Here is a 19,459-nt window from a genome sequence, read left to right on the forward strand (position 1 = left end):
GAATGCTGGAGGCGGTGTCGGGGCGGGGAGTGAGTGAATGCTGGAGGCGGTGTCGGGGCGGTGAGCGGGCGCTGGAGGCGGCATCGGGCGGTGAGTGGGCGCTGGAGGCGGCATCGGGCGGTGAGTGGGTGAGTGCTGGAGGCGGCGTCGGGGCGGTGAGTGGCTCAGTGCTGGAGGCGGTGTCGGGGGGTGAGTGAGTGGGCGCTGGAGGCGGCGCCGGGGTGGGCCGTGAGTGGGTGAGTGAGTGTTGGAGCGTCGGCTGGGGCGGAGGCGCTGCCTGGGCCCCCCCAGGCCTGGCCGGTTCCGGTCCCGGCCCCGGCTCCGGCACCGGCCCGAGCGGGGCCGCCGCCGCTGCCCCGCAGAGCTGCCGCTGCCCGGCCCGGAGCGCCACGCCTGTTGGGCCTGTCGGTGCGGGCGGGCAGTGCCGCTGTCCCAGCTCGGGGCTGCACACGCGGAGGCTGCAGGCTGGAAATAGGAGTGGGGAGAGCCGACGGGCGGGATAGAAGGGCCAAATGGTGAAGCTGCTCTGCGAGGGGAAAAGACAGTACGAAAAAACCCGCACAACCTCATACTTCTCAATCCATGCCGTAAACTTAATTTCTCTGCAGGCAGTTTTCTCTGTTCCTTGTAGATTATGGGAGAAGAAAGGACAAAATGTTGACTACCACAACAAATCCTTCAGATACATCAGGTTTTGAGTTCAGTGCACTTAGCCAGCTTCCCCAAGTACGCTGAGTTTGGCAGCAGTTTTTTTGGCTCGATAACTCATTTATCACTTGTAGATGGTGGGGGAAAAAGGTTCTTGAGAGGCCTCCCCTGGTAAGAGGGCACCTTTTCTGTGTCTAAAGCTTTCATCCTCTAGACAATACAAAGTCCTTCAAAGGCTTGACAGCATTTGGCTGAGATGTAACATTTTCCAGGTTTCCATATCCAACAAATATTTAGCACAAGGCAAATATAACAGGGATTATATTTACTTTATGACATTACTGTGGTGGCTGACAGGCTTTCAGTGTTTCTAGTAATGTTTGTCACTGAGACTACATAGTAAAATGAGACTGTTACCTGAAAAAAATTGGCAGTTTAAGGGGTCTGACCAAAAGTCATTCAAGCTCTATGACATGGTTTTTGTAAACATGGTATAACTGAAGCTCAAAGATGAAGGAACAGCAGCATTTGGCCTTTAGCTTCAAAGGAGAAGAATAATTTAATTACAAAATGGTGAGGTGCTCATTAATTACAAAATTTTTACTTTCTGTAAAATGCTCTCTTGGTTCAGCAGCATCTGAGGTCAGGGTACTGTATGCCCTGAGGTTGGGCAGCTGTGCAGGGAAGGGAAGAGCTTACAACTCAGAGGTTGTATCTGTGCTGGAGCAGTTACAAACCACAGCATGAGCTAAATGATTGTTAGTACACAGATGTATTCATATAGTTCTCATGACAAGCTTTAACTGTATCTTCCAGTTTAGTTCAAATCAAACCTGAGTTTAAAGCAGGTTAGCATCCAGAATGTCTTCCTCCCAGTCCCATTAAAAATATTTACTGCATTGACCTTTCTGGTAGTCTTCCTTGCTTCTCACTCCCCTAAAAATGTAGAAAGCTGCAGTAGTCATTTGTTATTCTTTTTCCCCTAATGTGTTTATTTTCCTGGTTTCTCTATGGGTATGCAAGCCTGAATTGCAGCAGGACTGACTGCTGAGTTAAAGCAGGAATGCTTCAGAGCACTGAAAATTAGAATGGGATGGAAAGTATTCCTTATTGTAAATTTCTGAGTTTAACAGATATGGCCAAAAAAGCTGGTGCCTGGCTCCAAGATTGAAAATGAAACACTAATAAAACTAAGAAAGAAAGAAATAGTACCTTTCATTCCCCCACAAAGATCTGTGCATTTTCTGTGTTTGAAGAACCTTATCAATTTTGCAGAGTGTTGAAAGGGGTTTGCATTACTGCTGTAGCTGCCTGACACTGTATAACTTTCCTGAGCTCAAAGAAACTTTGCATCTTGATGAGAAAAACTTAGCTTAGGACATTATAAACCATCTGATTAATGTGCCTTATACATACTTGGTTTTTGTGGGACACATACAGCAGTAATAATTAAGAGTGCACTCATTCTAGAACTACCAGTAAATAATTCTTTTGAGCCTATGTTTTAATATGTCATATACAATTAAAGTGGGAATGCGTGTGTTTGTTAAAAAAAGGGTAGGCTTTGCTTTCTTTTTTTTTTTTTTCTTTTTTTGAGATTAGTTTGGAAGAGTATCTGGTTATACTAAGGAGGCCTTTCCCTTTACTTCCTAGAGTACTTACAGTGAAATTATTTAGAGTTGCAGATGAGGGAAGAGGTATTTTTAAAAATAAAAATTCGTAAAAGTGTTTTCTATGAGGCTTTTTCATCTAATGGCCAGTAGTTGTCTCCGAGTGCTCTTGAGCCTGAACAAATGGTGTTCAGCATTTGCTACAAAATTGCCACAAAGATTGAAGCACAGTGGGAGAAATGTTATATGCCAGTGCCTTTTCTGAGGCTGTTCAGCAAAGTGTTGTTTCCTCATAAAGTTTTACAGTTCCTACATGTCCGTGGTGTTAAAGATGGATATCTTTCTTTACTTCAGGTATTTTAGGTACTTGCAGAGACTGGCCACGCCACAGCGATACAGGTCTGCTGCTGCTCAGGCAATGTTATGGTTTTGCATGATTGCCTTGTGCTGAATAATGGTTCACAAATACCATCTGTCAGTGCAGCCTGGCGCTAATGCTGGAAATATTTACAACTGTTGGTAGTTTTTCTTACAATACTTGCAAGTTACTTTTGCATGTAAGACTCGCAGGTTTTTTATTTTTTCTCAATACAAAATGAAACAAAGATTTGCATGTTTGTCGCTCGGTGCTGACTCACTGCTGCGAGCATTCGCAGCGAGCTGCGAGAGGGATCCTGCCCGCGGGCTGACCCTGGGCAACAGCGCCATTGTCACGGGCACGGGGTAAGATTGTATCGGGAGGTTACACAAGGAGTTTTTGTAAGTTTACACAACCAGAGAAATAGAGACCTTCACAATCTTTTTGATTTCACATTGTCAAAGATTGTGGTGAATATGCTAAGTGGTGTTATTGGAAGTAACTTAAAAGGAAATTACAGGTCTCTTCAAAATAGGCATATTTCTTTTGTATCTTTCAGAGTATCTCCGGACTAGTGGCAGAGATTTAGTTGCTGTTTGCTTCAGGCCAGCAGAGTTTCTTTTTGTAAAGGGACTTCAGTTGTTTACTTGCAGTTTGCTAAATGCAATGAGATTACATGGACATTTTTAAGGTCTGATTGAGTTAGCTACAACTCTGCTGTGTGAGAAAGACCCTAATTTCAGAATTGAGACCGAGTTTGTAGCACTGGAATAAGAGAAAGACGAAATCAGCATACTTTAAAAACTTAACTAATTCAATCCTTCTTAATGAAAACGTATTTGACTTTGATATTGAATGACCTTTTCTACTTCTGCTTGCATGGTATTGTTTTAAGAGGCAGTGGCATTCCTTTGCTTCTAATACGGTAGTATAATTTTCTTCTTCTTTTGTTGTCTTCCCCTTTTCAGGTAAAAAAGCCTGGGGGGAGCAGGAGTTATCCATTCTTTAATGAGTAAACTACGGAAAATAGAGTTATTCATTATACTGCCATGGCTACTGTGTTTCTGATGTAGATCTGTGGGTTACATGCTTCTCTCTAACACATTCCAGTCATTTTGACAATGTCAACAAATATATATATATTTAAAAATACATTCTGGAAGTAGTTGCTTGAAGTATCAGCTCTTACTTCTTTTTTATAGTTATTAACAGGACAGATTTTCATCAGTCAGGGAATGATCTGTTACTCCACACAGAATACCTTTTCTAGCTCTCTGTTTTGCCATGGAAGATATTTGATGTTTGCCAAGTCACTGTGGCAAAATTCAGTATAGTTACATGAAGTGTGTGTAGGCCTGCCTCACTAGTGTGACTGGTGATCTTAATTATCCTGGTTTCAGCATACCTGATTTGAAACAGTTGAAAGTGGAGACCAGTTTGAAAGATGTGAAACTTTTTAAAAATTGGGCTCTTTTTCGATTTTGTCTATACTGACAATTGTAATAGCAATTTTTCTTACACAAACACACTTTCATGACAATTCTAACAGAAGCTTGAATTGCATTTTGTCCTAATTATTATTCAGAGAAAAGAAGGCCAGTGCTGTCAAATGAAGAAATCTTCCTTTGAGATGACATTCCGAAACATTTTGTAGCCCTGTCAGTTAGAAAGTTTCATCCTATAGGGTTACAACTGTGATAAGGTAATAATTCACTACAGTTTCCTTAATTGAAACAAAATCACTGGAGGGAAGAGAAGGGGAATCTTTTAAAGTTGCTTAGTGATGTGTAGAAACTCATTCCTGGAATCTATAAGGTTTTTCAGGTGACTTATTTATTATGCAGAGATGTTTTTTGCTTCACGAAGCGTCTGTTGCCGTGGCATTAGACCATGCCAGCTACGAACAGATTTGCTTTCCAGATCCATCAAACATTCAGCCTCTGCTGTAAGTATTGCACCAGCTTCATAGAGAAAACTATTTCTTGCAATATTTTAGTTGCACTCATTTTGCATCATGTAAATCAGCAGGTAAAAAAGACGTATGTGGCTCAGTCTAAGTAGTACCTGTGTTATTTGTAAAGGGCAGCCAAACATTAATCTTATTTAAAAAAACATAAACTGTAAAGTTGGATTAATCTTCTAAACCATATGTGTGCTTCTAAATAGATGCAGTACAGAGTGCCTAATCCCTGTTGTTCTGTGTTAAGTAGTATGTCTAGTTATCTTTACAGTTTTCTTCCTGAGGACAAATAAAATGTGTTCTGTGTCGGATTCCTCTGCTGTTCGTGTTGTATAGATGAGATCAGAATCAGATCTGTAGAGAAGACATGAGCAGAAAAGTATCTCTTAAGTTTTATAGCTTCCCATTCTTCAAATCACAACTTGTATGGTGTATTAATTACTATAAGCAGATTGAGTACAAACATGTACCTGCTGCATAATGTCTCTTCTGTGAGTCATTTCCATTGATTCCAAGTTGAAACTTGGAGTGTAATGGTAATGCAGACATTTTCTTCTCAGAGTGTGATGGCCAGAATATGGTTTTTGAATCTTTCAGACAATAACGATAGCTGGCATTGGTACAAGTCACCAAAACGCAGTTGTTTGATACAAAGAAACAAGAGTGTCTGGAGTACTGAGGGACTACGTAATTCCTGTGTAATTGTTTTCTGTTATCAAGCTAGTTTACAAAGATAGATAGGAGTTTGCACATTTTTGTTTGCATATAGAAATAAATCTGATTTTCTTTTTTCTTTTTAGCTTAAAAATAACACAACTATCAGTAGTTTTTTTCTCTGCCTCTATGCAGAATACTCATGGAAAGCCTATTCTACTGCTTTTCCAATACTTTAATTTAAGGTCTGAATTTACAGGAAAAGCATGTTCTAATGTGGTTTCTTTGTTCTTTAAGTAGATAATTTAGTTTTAAGAATCTGAACAAAAATAGGAAATGTCTTTGCTACTTTCCTCTTACCTGTCAATTTAACAAATAAAATTACGTTGAAAATCCTTCTTTCCAAACTGTATTGTGCAGGAATTGGGCTGGAAATAGCACAGTCTCTTAGTTGTTAGCATATAATAGAAAAGAAAAATAAAGTATGTCTACAATTTTTTTTCTTTTTAGGTCATCTTTTAAAGCTGTTGAGCTAAATTATGGCCCTCCTCTATCTTGCTGAAAGTTTAGTGGCTTTAGATAATGAATGATGAATAAGAATTTAGGACATTTTAATGTATTTTCTTGTTAGGGTAAATTCAAGCTGTTACAGAAGCTTTAATGAAAGAACATGTCTATAATTTTGTGTAACTACTAAATTCAGCTGGCAGTGGTATATTTGAGAAAGGAGGAAGGAGGGTTTGTCATGCAGAATCCAACAAGATCATACTTCATCTTTCTTAACAACCCCCTTCTGTCTGTATCTTGCAGACAATGGCCTTCAGACACAAAAACACACGGCGGATTGAAGGCCTTGACAGCAATGTGTGGTAAGGATAAGGAAAATATCTGCAAATTTCAGAAAATGTCTTTGGCTGATAATTTTCTTTCCAAATTGATAATTATTGCCAATGGTAAGGTACATGGCAGTTGCTATCTCTGCAGGAATATGTGGTGCCTCTTTAGAAGCAGTGAATGAAATTCAGTTAAAGCTGCGATTGTTATTTTAGAGCTTTAAATATTAGGCTTAGACTTCCCTTCATCTAGTAAACCACATAAGACAAGTATAACTCTTGGGCATGGTAGTTTAGCTGACTTTCAAATTTAGATGCTAATTCTATTGGGTATTTCTGTTGAGTAATGTATTTCTATTACACTTGTTTTGTGTTTACCAAATTAGTCAGATTGCACTTTAAGGCCTTTATACTTGTCTTTATAATTTAGTTCATTATTTTAATACTTGTATTTCTAGGTATTAAATTCATCTTAAACAATATTGCCCTCACTAATAAATATGGAATTTTCTTAGGTGGTGAAAACACTGTTATGGGCTGATATTAGTTGTATGTTTAGGTGTATTGATCATTCATCCTCAAGCTAATTTTTATCAATCTGTATTCATTTTTGACAGGACTGTGATGCTAGTTGAGTTGTTGGGTTTTTTTAAAATTCTCGTTAACATTTTAGTAGGAGGAAAAAGAAAAATATGAAGCTGACCTGTGAAGGCAGGAATAAAAAATTGTTCAAGAATCCTAACATTCATATCTGGGAGGCTACTAGGAACAGTTAATGAGCAGCCTGAAACAGTCTGTTGCCTAAAATTAAAAAAACAAAAACTGTAACAGTCTGAATTTAAAAAAATATAGCACTCTCTGGGTAGTTTAAATGACAGTTTCACGTGACAGAATTTAGCCTTCAAATAATTTAATTTCTCTGGTGTTCCATTTTTCCTTATATCCAGAGAACTATGTGTTTGTACATGTGCATATCTGAACACAGTTCTGCTGGCAGAAAAGTTATTCTGTGGATGCAGAAAATCCAAAATTTTCTTGGGTGCTCTCTGACTCCTGTGGTTACTTACCATTGTCCCAGCCCTCAGCTCTCCATGTGAACACTCTACTTAAACCTGTTTCCACTGCTGTGAATTGTCAAAGTGAAATACTTTTTTTGCCTTCTAATCCTAATGAGTGAAAAGATATTTTATCTGGTATGTTAACTTTAAGATGCTTTTTGCTTTAGGGTTGAATTTACAAAAGTGGCAGCAGATCCCTCTATTGTTAATCTTGGTCAAGGCCTTCCTGACATATCCCCTCCCAGTTATGTTAAAGAGGAGCTGGCGAAGGCAGCAGCAGTTGACAGACTGAACCAGTACACGCGAGGCTTTGTGAGTATTGTGGGACTAAAGGACCCAAGTTCAGTGGAAAACATGCCATAGGGGAAAACCCCCTGACTTTAAATTGGTTTTACCCGCCGATCATACTGTTATGTCCCAAACTAAGTTATCTATTAGCCTTTTCTCTTACTAATGAACTTCCTCTGTGTAGGCTGCCTCAAGGCAAATCCTTCAGCTGGAGCAAAATGGTAGAGCACATCTGGGATAGACTGTCTCTGAAGAGTGAATTCAGTTTAAAAGCATGTAGATTATACATTTACCTCTGATTTTGGTCAGTGTAAACATGAACCAGACAGTATAATGGTAGAATGAGAAAATCCCACTAGAGACAGAGCCTCTGCGATGAAGAAAAGATTCACCCATAGCATTTCACCCATAGCATTTCAGTGGAGAGTAGAAAGGGATGAAAACAGTAAGTTTTTGCCCCTGGAAGATAGTAACTACCCATTCTGTAAGTTGGCTTGTAGAGTTTATGTCTTGAGCTGGATGTGAGTGTGTGTCCGAGGCAGGATATTCCAGTGGACTATTACTGGTTTACTGTGACCACTTCCTTATTTGGTTTGTCTGTCTCTTATTTTGTGGTAAAGACAAACTATATTACCCAATTGGGAATCGTGTGTTCAGGATTGTTACAAGAGCCTGAGAAGTCTGTCTAATATTTTTCTGGATGGCCATGTTATGCAACAGTGATAGAGAAGTATTGTATAGAGTGGTAGGCTAGAAATTGTGTTGGTAGTCATGGCATCACTGTGTCTATATTTCAACATAACCTTTTGCCTGTTCTCTGAGACTCTGCCTGCTTTAGAACTGACAGGGAGCAGCAATGACCAGCAGATCCCTGGAGGACAAGCCATCACAGTGAGCAGGGTGCAGGTCTCACCAGCCAGGGCCCAGTCCCGTGGTACCAGAGCAAAGCAGGCCCAGAGATGGTGGCTGAGGTCAGTGCAGGTCACCAGACAAGCTTGTGGTGGTGAGGTGGACCTGAGACCAAGGCAGGAAGTCACTGCACAGCTCAGATCCAGCAATGCTAACCACAGATGGACATAGCCCAGTGATCACTGGGCAGGTGCAGAGTGACACAGCAGGTCTGTGGTCAAGCCACAAAATCAATAGGGGCCAAGTTCAGTGGCCAGATACAGTATGGCTGTAACTGAATTGCAAAACAGCAACCCTCGTGCACAGCACCTAAATGGAACCCCTGGACCAGGGGCACACAATGGGTCAGGGCCACTAAATCTTACTCGGGCACTCAGGGCCCTGGCACGAACAGAAGGGAAAAAAAATCCCCAGTGACTGTAGTCTCATTCTACCCCTCTTTGGGCCATTTTGTTTAATCATCATTAGCTATGTACAAAGAGATCTGTAAGAACAAGATACACACACATATGTATACACACACATAATAAAAAAATTATATAGGCTTGAAGGTGTAACACAATTATTTTACGTCAGATACACAAAAGAGATGTCTGGATCTGGGCTAAGCTTGAGTAGGTTCATCACCCACAATGAAGTACCTGAAAAGTCTTTGCTCACCAGCCAGACAGGGTTTTGGAGGAGCCTTGGCACAGGGGAAAAGGTTACAGAGAGCATAGGCTGTAGTCTTGTCCAGCTGCTGTAGTTTTTGCTGTACACTTTACCAGCTACTAAGAAGAGAATTAACTCTATCTCAGCTGAAAGCAGGTCAAGTCTACCTTATGACAAATACTCACAGACTGATTTTCTAAAACTGTTTGGAAATTGAGCATAAATACAATTTTCCTAATACATGCAATTATTCAATATGTTCTTCTGTCGCTTTGTTCTTTATCTCCAAATGGTTTGTTAATTCCCAAGATAATTATGAATGTTGGCAGATATATTACACTGTAGATAGTAATTAAAGAGAAATTTTTACCAATATGCCCATCTTCAGCCTTTGTATTTCTCTGCAAACGTCTGCACTTCTAAGGTTTTTTAGCACAAGTGTTTGTGGTAGTAGAGTTGAGAGGGTGAGAATGAGTGGTGGCCATCCATCTGCCAACGGAGCCATTGTCTCAATGGCACTTGGAGCTCTCAGGGACTACAGGGCTGAGGCCCTCAGAGTGGCCCAATGCTGTAGCATTCCTGTCTTGCTGTGACATGCTCATGGCAAGAGATGGCTGTCACTTGAATCACCAGTGACTTGTAAGCCTTAAATTATGATAATGTTTTTGTTTACAGAAAGGTTCATGATTTAATGCCTTGTCTATAGAGGTATAGTGTTCAATATTTTAGGGGATTTTTGTTACATTGTTGCATTTTCTCAAGGAGCTGTTTTCTATTTCTACCAAGTATCACAAAAGAAAAAAGATTTTTACAGCAGGAATCCTGCAGTTTTCCTAAGTAAACAGAATTGTGCCTTTTTATTTCCATGTTGTATATGATCTTTGTTGCCTATTTATCTTACTGTTCTTTGCACATTTTGAGAAGAGTTATGTTAGCTGCCATGCCCCTGGAGGGGACACAAATGGTGAACAGTGCCCTGAGATTTGACATGTGACTATACGAATCATTATTCTGATCACAAGTGCTGTTTATCAGCAGTATATAAACAGAATAAAAAGAATTCCCTTGCATCAAATACTTTTCAGTTGCAAGATAAGAAAGGAAACAGAAGGAGCTGAAAGACACTCAAAAGGTGGTGAAGGTGAATTGGTATCAGGGCATTCCCTTCTTTCCTCCTGTCTCTTGTTCTAGCTCTGGCATAGCTACTCTAAAATGTGCTAATAAGATAGAAATTAAAAAGCACCAGATATAAAAAGAATTTCATAGCAGATACAAATAAATTGAAACCACTCTTCTTGCTTGATGTGCAAAAAGTTTAAACCAATTTACTTGTCAACAGCCATTAACACTGAGGGCTCATGTCATATTTTTCTATTTCAAAATGTAGTATTTTGATGTGTGTGGAAAAAAGCCCAAACACAGGCTTTGTACATTGTCAGGAACACACCAATCAGTTGCCTTTGTTTGCTTTGAACAGGGACATCCATCGCTGGTGAAAGCCTTGTCTCAAGTGTATGAGAGAGTTTGTGGAAGAAAGATTGATCCTCTCACAGATATCCTGGTAACCGTGGGGGCTTATGGATCTCTCTTTAGTACAATACAGGCATTAATTGAAGAGGGAGATGAAGTAAGTTTTTGTTGGAAATATTCACACGTTCTTGCAGAAATGAGAATTCTCCTGTTTTCTTGTATGTCCACTTTTAAATATAAGTTAATGTTGGGGCTTCTTTCTGTTTCCATTAGTTTGATTTGTTACAGTTGTACATCTGCCTTATGGTTCCAGAAGCTGTGATTAGGAGACTATCCTTTGGATGTCTTCCTATCATTCACCAACTTACCAACACCTTTCTTTCATACTTATGTCCCTGCAGCAGTTTCTTTATCAGTGTTACTGTTGGGTGACACAATAAACACTGATTGCTTACTTGAGAAAGTGTGTGGGCTGTTGTCTGCAGCAGATGACCATGGATCAGTTGAAAGAATTGTTGATGTTTGAATAATGGTTGTGTGTGGTGTTCTGTTTTGGACCATTGCATGGTAGCAGAAAAGCAGAGAAGTCCTTCAAAGAAAGGATTGTTACTTTACTGTACTAGCTGTGATGACTCATCCCTTCATTACTGATGCCCATCTTTTTGACAAAGATATTAAAAGTCATTTTATGGGAATATTTCTATCCATAGTGGACAATACCTTTTTGTGTTGTCATGTATTTTGCTTTCAGTGTTTTGCTTGTATATTGTATTGTCGTCTGTATCTTCCTTTTCTGTTGCTCTGATAGTCACTTCTCTTTTGTTTGGAGTAGATCTATTAGCCTTTGCTTTTGGTGAAGTGTTTTTTGTTTGTTTTGTTTTCCTATTATCTAGCCTCTATGCAGTTTTTCTTGAATTTGTCCTCTTTTTCTACCTGCAAATTTTCTTCTGATAAAGTCTGAGGACTTAAGCTGTTCTGAGATTTCTAGGTACTTGGAAATCCTGGAATTTCATGGACAGAATTAGTGCAGCTGTGCAGTGGTTCAACATTTTGGTGTTGCTATCTCCCATATTTGCATGTTTGCCTTGCACCTTCAAATCTGTGTGTAGAACTCAAACATTCCTACTATTATACCTTAATACCTGTAATGTGTACCTACAGACCAACAGCCTGTGTGTGTTGCCAAAAAGGAGTAGTGCATATCATACTTAGCCTGAGGGCACTGTTGTGTGATGCTCTAAAGGGAGGAATATTCTGCAATGTTGTATCATTGTATCTGGAGCACCAGAAACATTATCAAGTTATATTACAAAAGTAAATCTGGAAATATGATAGTATCATGCATGTTAAGCTCTCTGTTTCTGATAACTGATGATTGTCATTTCAGGTAATAATAATAGAGCCATTTTATGACTGTTATGAGCCAATGGTAAAGATGGCGGGTGCAAAGCCTGTTTTTATCCCACTGAGATGTGTGAGTAGCTTTTAAAAAATTATTTATTATATGAAGTTTCTAATCTGTGCTCAATGCAGTTTGATGAACACTTTCTAGATGATGCTTTTCTGTATAGTTTTCTGTAGCATCCAGTTACATAAAAATGAGATCGATTGCTGTAGTGTAATTCTGAGACAATGATAATCCAAAGCAGATTTCTTTTCCAAAATCTGCTTGTCAAATAAGGACTGATCATACAGTACATTTGCTATGCATACAAGAACTACTGTTTCCTTTATTGTTCAAAAGGACTGCTTTTGCTAGGGGTTAATTGTCAAGTTGGTACTGCTGGCATTATCCTGGCAGCTTGCAAGGATTGTTCTGGATGCCAAGTGTTGATCCTGTTACCATTTCCTTGTGGAACTGGCAGCTTTGCATGGGAAGGGCCAAGGGGCTATTTAGGCAGGATTGTTGCATGAACTTCCTGAGATCAGAACAACACAGAGTAACAAAACCTCTAGGGCTGCAATAGGATTAGGTGAGACTGTTCCTCTGGGTGCCCTCCTTCTGGGGGGTGTTTTGAATTATGGGGTTCCTCAAGTTTTTTCTGTTTCACACCCTTGTTTTTGGTCTGGCTGTCTCTCAGTCATGTGTAGGTATCAGGAAGTTAGTGTGGCCGTGTTCCATGTTTTCCATACCAACTGGCTCAAACTTCTGTTATCCATGTGTAATACCACAGAGACACTTGTATTGCATAGTGTATAACTCCAAAGCCTCAGTGCTGCAGATTTTTAACTCTTTGGCCACTTTCATATGTTCAAGGAGGAGGAAGAGACCTTGAATCTCTTCATTGGTGATCAGTGTTTCCAGTCAAGCATGCACACACTTGCTCTATATTTGGCAGGGCAGTAAATGCTCCTGCCATGTGACTGGGCTTTTTGCATTACCCACTGTAGTAATCAGCATGTGTGCAACAAGATCCTGGAAACCAATTCCTGCAGAGGATTTAAGACAGACAGTGAGCAGGAGAGGACAGCCACTATCATAATTTACCTTGCTCTTAGGCCTCCCTCCCTGTTCCTAGAACTGCTTTATTGGAGAGCAGAACGGTGTGGATAGGTTGTCAAGTGTGGTTATGAAAGTGTCTGAGTGTGATAAGTTGGGCATCTCTCTTCAGACTGTTGTATTCAATAATAAATAAATTTATTGCTTGTATTGGTTTTTTTTAGAAAAACAGTGGAAACTCTGCATCTAGTGCTGATTGGGTCTTAGATCCTGCTGAACTTGCAAATAAATTTAATTCCAAAACAAAAGCAATTATTCTGAATACCCCACACAACCCTATAGGCAAGGTAAGAGTCCTGCTTTAACACTACTGTAACTTCAGAGAATGCCTCAAATACTACAGTTAATCCTTACTTTTTGTACCGCAGGTGTTTACCCGAGAAGAGCTCCAAGTAATAGCCGATCTCTGCATTAAACATGATACCCTGTGCATCAGCGATGAGGTGTATGAGTGGCTGGTGTATAGAGGAAATAAACACGTTAAAATAGGTACTGATTTTTTTGTGGCATCTTAGAAGTGCTTTTGGAATGATCCTGTAAACTTGCCTCTCAGAGGTAATGCTTGCTGGAAGGAGCTCAAACTTCAAGCTTTGTCTAAGGAGAGCTTCTCCCTTTTCTGAAAAGTATTTTAAAGTATAATTTCCCAATAGAATTTCCAAAGCTCTTAAGTGGCTTTGGAGCAGGTATGCATAAAAACCAGTGGGACTGAAGCTCATAAGTCTGTTATGATCATATGAATAACCTGTCCTTATTCAGTTACTTTATGGGCCATGACAAATATAACTGCTGTTCCTGTAAGTGTATTGGACTGTGCTTTGCTAAACAACTAGAAGAAGGAACAGGAATTAGAACTTCCTTCTCAAAGCATTGTAGGGATAATCAGTGAGGGAAATGGATAGTGAGGAACACGATAAATTTTGCTCCAGTAATTATACAAATAAAAAAAAAGTATAAAGGTCAATGTGGAGATAGTGCATGAGCACTGTCCCTCCAAAGTTCAGAGACAGTGTTAAACAATGGAGATCAGAATCAGTGAAGTAAGTTGCTGCAAGTGCAGTGTGAAAGCATGTTAAAATTTTCAACCAGTATTGCTACAGGGGTAAATACCATTGCAAGAACAAACCAGAAAACCAAATATGATGTAATGTCCCTGTCCCTCTTGTTTTACTTCTTGATCCCAGTTTTACTGAAGCTGGTGGAATCACTCCCACTGCCCCAGAAAAATTTAATCTAGTGCAGGTTACTGAACTCATTCTCCATTTCCATAATGCTGCAGCTAAACATTTATGCAAAGGTTTCTAGTGTGGTGGTATTGGTTTGACTCTGCTAATGTATTTGAGCTGGCTGATGTCCAAAACTTCCTTCTTACGTGTACAGATGCTTTGCTTCTGATGGTGGCATCTTGCATGAGCTGTCTGTTATGATGGAGTTATTGTTGTATGAGGGCACATTTCAGCTGTGTGCAGTAGAAGCATGGAGTTGGGAATAAACAATGAAATCTAAACACATAAAGATAAATTAGACAAGAAAAAGTTTAGTTTTTTTCCTGGCTTTGCCACTGCTTGAATGCTGAATAACTTTGCTTCTATGCTTCAATTCCGTATTTGTGGAGTGGCAATAAAAGAAACTTTCAATTAGTGGGGGCTAAATAATTGTAAAAACTGAATCTTATAAATAAAAAGAGGAAATTATATCTAAATGACCTTGCAATACTTATTAGCTCAGCTACACAGTTGCTGACCATCCAGCTGCAGTACATTGATTGTATTGGCCATGCACAGGCTATTAGTCTGTTTTGAGAGTGACCTAATTCCATGGCTGTGGTGGTTGCCTTAATAGTGATACCTTCTTGAAAACCTTCAGACATGGAAGAAGGGGAACATTTTGGGTTAATTCATTTGATAGTAATCTGAGTTACTGCATCCTAACACGTTCACACAGTAACTGATCGTGTGTCCCAATTGCAAGGTAAAACCAGTTAAATTAATTCTTCATGGTCTTAGCAGGTATTTCATGCAAATAGCCATGCTCAGAACCAAAATCTCTGTGGGTAGTGTAAAGTAATTAATTTTTCTTTGCAACAGCTGCAGGTCCAAACACTGATGTTGTCAGTCACATTTTGTCTTAGTGGACAGGTAGCAAATTCTTAAGACACTGTAACTCCATTGTCATTGGCTTCAGTCATTGTCATTTAATGCTTCACACTAAAACATTTTCAGTTGAATAGAGGGCATTCTGTCGATTAGCATGAAATGTAAAAATAATGTGTAAGGAAAATGCAAGTTAAAGCCTGAGAAGTTAGTCAACTAGGCTTAGGTACATATTCTCTAACACATCCCATGATACCATCTTTAGTGTTAAAAGTACTATAAAACTTTCAAGGTAACACTGTAAACAATAACATTATTTCAGTAAAAGGAATAAGATCTGCTCTTTTTTAACTTGAGTTGCTTAATTTCTTATTAAGTCTACAAAAAATAATACAATAAAACCGAGTATGTTATTTCACTGTTTATACTCTCCTGTGTTTCCATATTAACCTCTACATATTCTATCCAATGCAGTGGCATTTTTTGTGGGAGATACAAAATGGATGTTACATCAATTTATGGGGTCTGATGGTGGTTCCTTAACACAATTTAACAGGGCTTGCTAGCCACAGATCATAAAATTTATACAGTCTTTGTGTTGTAACTGAAGCAGTTTTCTGTAGTGTAGAACATTCATCATGTTTCTCATCATCTGACTCTGAATAATGATTAGGGTTGCACTGGCAGATTTAGAGATTGCATCTCATAACTGAGGATTCTGAACAAGCTCTGAACAAGCCGAGTGCCATCCCAGGTAACAGGCTTATTATATGTGTTAGTTTGCACTTCATTAGTTTTTAATTTGTAGTCAGACTTGGTCATAGTGTCATATGATGCCCTATATGGTTGCCATATGGCACAGAGAAACTTCTCTCTCTATTTAAAACTTGTAAAAGCATCTTCCCCTGTGCCCTTGTGCTGCTGCTGTTTGAAATGCTGTTACTTTCTGTCTCCAAGGCCGAATTCCTATGTGGCAAAACAGTCTTGCCAGCGGCCAATAGTTTTGAAAGCCAATTCTTTTTGCAGCCTGTGAGAGCTAGTTTGTGTGCCTTTAGGACGTGATCTGTACTCTTGGTCTAGCTAGGTAGAAGATGCATCTGTTCAAACTGCCTTTTTGTTTTCAAGGTCACAGAGCAGTTGAGTGAATTGGGTGGGCTAATAGGAATATCAGTTTCTTTCATGTTGCTCTTCTTGGCAAGTTTGCTCAAAAATTGCAACACATGTTTTCAAGCAACTGCAAAGATTTATACCATGTCCAATTCAGCTAACAGCTGCAAAAACTTCAGTGTGAAATTCAGTGGTTTAATTTGGAAAATATTTCTTTGTTGGTCTCCCTAAAGGGGGGATTTAACCATTTACAGATTCATTGGTAATGGTTCTAGTATACAAATGAGGTGAAGGTGGATGTTAGTGACCACTGCAATTGCAACCTTGTCTAACTTTGTGTCTCAGACTTTTGTGTCTGGATTTATCTGTTTCTGTTGAAAATTAATTCAGTTAGAGTCCAAATAGAGCTTCCCAGAAGCAGTATACAGAAAAAAAATGCAAACTACAGGAAGAGACCTTTCCTCTGTCATCTCCTTAGAAAGGAACCAAAGGATTTTGATCTCCCATCAGATACAACTGCAGAAACAGAGACAGGCCTCCATCCCTTAATCCTTGCAGACGTCTTTAGCTAACTACTACTGTCAGTCAGTCCCAGGCCTGTTCAAATTATAGAACACAGCATCATTTATTTACTCACTCTGCTAGTTTTCTGATGTTCTGCTGTTTGGTAATGGGTTAGAAGTCTTAGTAATTATTTTCTTTTTCTGATGTCTGAGACAGCCAGTGACACTGAACTGGACAATTCCATTAAAGTAGTTTGCAGTGCCTGAGTTAATGTTGTGTGTAATGCTATTGTCAGGCATCCGAAGTAATGCTGTCCTCAGGTCAATCTTAGATCATCTCTTTCTCATGGATAATTATGCATTTTTGCTGAGGATAACTAACATGTAGTTTTAAAATTGTGCCTCTTATTTTCTGCCTCTTCTTTCTACTTTCATTAATCCCTACTCCCCTTTCATGCTAGAAAACATTGACCCATTACACTTGCTGTAATTATAGAATATTGTGATTGGTTGCTTGAGATGCTGCAGCGATGTATGAACACACAGCTCTGAGCTAGGGGCAGTACAGTTCTTCAAATTACGTGGAATATGTGAATGCACCTGTACCAAAAGATTTTATTTTATATACAGCTACGTTGCCAGGTATGTGGGAAAGAACAGTAACTATAGGAAGTGCTGGGAAAACATACAGTGTAACTGGCTGGAAGGTAAGAAGATTCAATATAAAAGACTTCAGTTATATAAACAACAGAATGCATTTATTACACTAAAAAGCCTCTGTTTTTATGACCTGTGTTTTGGAAGCTTCTGGCAAAACTCTGTGTCTCCAAGACATGACAATACCGTAATGCAGTTGGAGCAATTACTTATCTTTAACACCCATCTTTTAATTATCTTCTTGTCTCTCGGTTGATAAGCTCTCATACAAAGAAAAAAACCTAAAAAAACCCGACTATGGTATCATTTCTTCAAATCCAGTCAAGATTCTTGGATATTATGATATTTTAACTTCCCAGTTTTGTGGTAATACTTTCAAATTGTCACAATGGCATGTTTTGGAATGGATTATATTTCTATAAAATATTTTCCTTGACTTTGAAATCAGAAAGTAAACAAAAATGTTTACCTCTTTGGCAGCTAAATTCTTCATCACCTGTGTTCAAACTGAACCATGGCATATATGATTCAGTAGGGAGCTTTTGTTTTGTGCTCAAACTGCCTTTAACACTGGAGCTTAAGAGACAGAAAGATTCTTCAACAATTAGAAATAACATTCCTAACAAATGCTCAGTTTGATTTCTAACCCTTGTTGTATAAAGAGTTAAAAGCTTGTTGAGTACTGTATGAGAGACAGGGATAAGAGAAACTGTAACGGTTGCCTCAAATCTACAATTTTTTAAAGGCATCATTCACCAAACTTTGTGTATACCAGCTCTTTTCTTTAGTCTTTATCTTATCAAAATGGATTCATTACAAATTCTTAAAATGGAAAAACTTGAGACGTTTTCTGATTTGCATTATTTGTTAATTTTATTATGCATGCTTTCCTCTCTTAGCTTGGTTGGTCCATTGGCCCTGAAAACCTGATTAAACATTTGCAAGTTGTTCACCAAAATACACTGTACACTTGCCCAACTCCATTACAGGTAGGTATAGATGGGGCAGAGGAGATTGTTTTCTGGTGTAAGAAAGCTGTTGGCCTCACTGTAATAAAAAATAATCACAACAATAAATCTTTAGTTGTCAAACTATATCTTCTGGGGTGTAAGAAGAATAAATGAATTGGATCAGCTCACCAGACATTTAAAAAAAAATCAGCCTGGCAGATTTTTTCTTCTTTCACCTATGAACTACTCCTTGCATAAACCTGACAATCTTAGTGGTTTCCTGGCAAATACAAATAATAGTTATTACAAAAAGGTCTTGTCTCACTGAGCATTAACTCAGTATTAGTTTCTAATTTCTATGATGCTTAATTATAAATAATTTAAATTTAGCCTCAATTCGGATTGTAAACCCTGTGACTTCTGTACATGATTAGTGCCTAGTAAAAGACTGGGTGCTCTGGGTGTTGCCACAGCACAAGGTAACAAACAAATTACAGACTTGGATGTAGCTTGTGTAATTTGTGTGCTGATTTGCTTAGTAAGGGCCAGGATTGAATAAAAATCCAGGTGATTTCAGTAGGAAGTGTGTGTCTGTGAGTTTACTGAGTGTTCATGAGTACTTTGAACATGACTGTGTTTCCAGGAGGCTTTGGCACAAGCATTTGGGATAGACTACAACCGCATGGATGACCCAGACTGCTATTTTTACTCCCTGTCTCGAGAGCTGGAAGGCAAGCGGGATCGGATGGCTCAGCTACTTAAAGGAGCTGGACTAAAACCTGTTGTTCCAGATGGAGGATATTTTATGATTGTTGATGTTTCTACATTAAGTTAGTATAAAATTTATTAAAAAATAAATATAGTTAATCTGAAAATGCAACTCTCATTTTAAGCTGTATCTCTTTTTGTGTTTGCATAACATTGTCAGAAGTACTAACTGGGACTGAAATTTTCTGTTTGACCTTAGCCTGTAGGGTAGATTTTATGACCTTCAGCAAAGCCTTTGTGATAGTAACTACTGTCTGTGTTTTGCAAGGCTTTGACAAGTTTTTAGAGAGGATAAAGGAGGTGGATAAACATTTCTATTTTCAAAAGGTCTATGATTATGAAAATGTTCGAGAGCCAAGCACATGGCTTAATATCCTCAGTTCATGGTATGAACTGAATTCATACCATTTGTACTTTTCCCTTTCTGGTCTTTTTTTGTTTATTT

The 19,459-nt window shown here is 38.9% G+C and overlaps 1 protein-coding gene across 15 annotated transcripts in view; it reads left to right on the plus strand.

Annotated features, from left to right (window-relative positions):
- KYAT3 (kynurenine aminotransferase 3) overlaps nucleotides 1-19,459 on the plus strand; it is a 26,981-nt gene continuing 7,522 nt past the window's right edge. The window contains exons 1-11 of one of the 15 annotated variants that reach the window (XM_071564638.1): nucleotides 4-90; nucleotides 4,461-4,561; nucleotides 6,041-6,099; nucleotides 7,289-7,433; nucleotides 10,447-10,596; nucleotides 11,827-11,913; nucleotides 13,104-13,226; nucleotides 13,308-13,428; nucleotides 17,270-17,346; nucleotides 18,196-18,285; nucleotides 18,890-19,076. In XM_071564638.1, the coding sequence (XP_071420739.1) occupies nucleotides 4,463-4,561; nucleotides 6,041-6,099; nucleotides 7,289-7,433; nucleotides 10,447-10,596; nucleotides 11,827-11,913; nucleotides 13,104-13,226; nucleotides 13,308-13,428; nucleotides 17,270-17,346; nucleotides 18,196-18,285; nucleotides 18,890-19,076 (1,138 nt within the window). In that variant the 5' untranslated portion in view covers nucleotides 4-90; nucleotides 4,461-4,462. The other 14 variants (XM_071564637.1, XM_071564640.1, XM_071564643.1 and 11 more) reach the window with 14 other exon arrangements.

The sequence above is a fragment of the Pithys albifrons genome, chromosome 10, assembly GCF_047495875.1.
Source record: "Pithys albifrons albifrons isolate INPA30051 chromosome 10, PitAlb_v1, whole genome shotgun sequence".
In the NCBI taxonomy this organism is placed as follows: domain Eukaryota; kingdom Metazoa; phylum Chordata; class Aves; order Passeriformes; family Thamnophilidae; genus Pithys; species Pithys albifrons.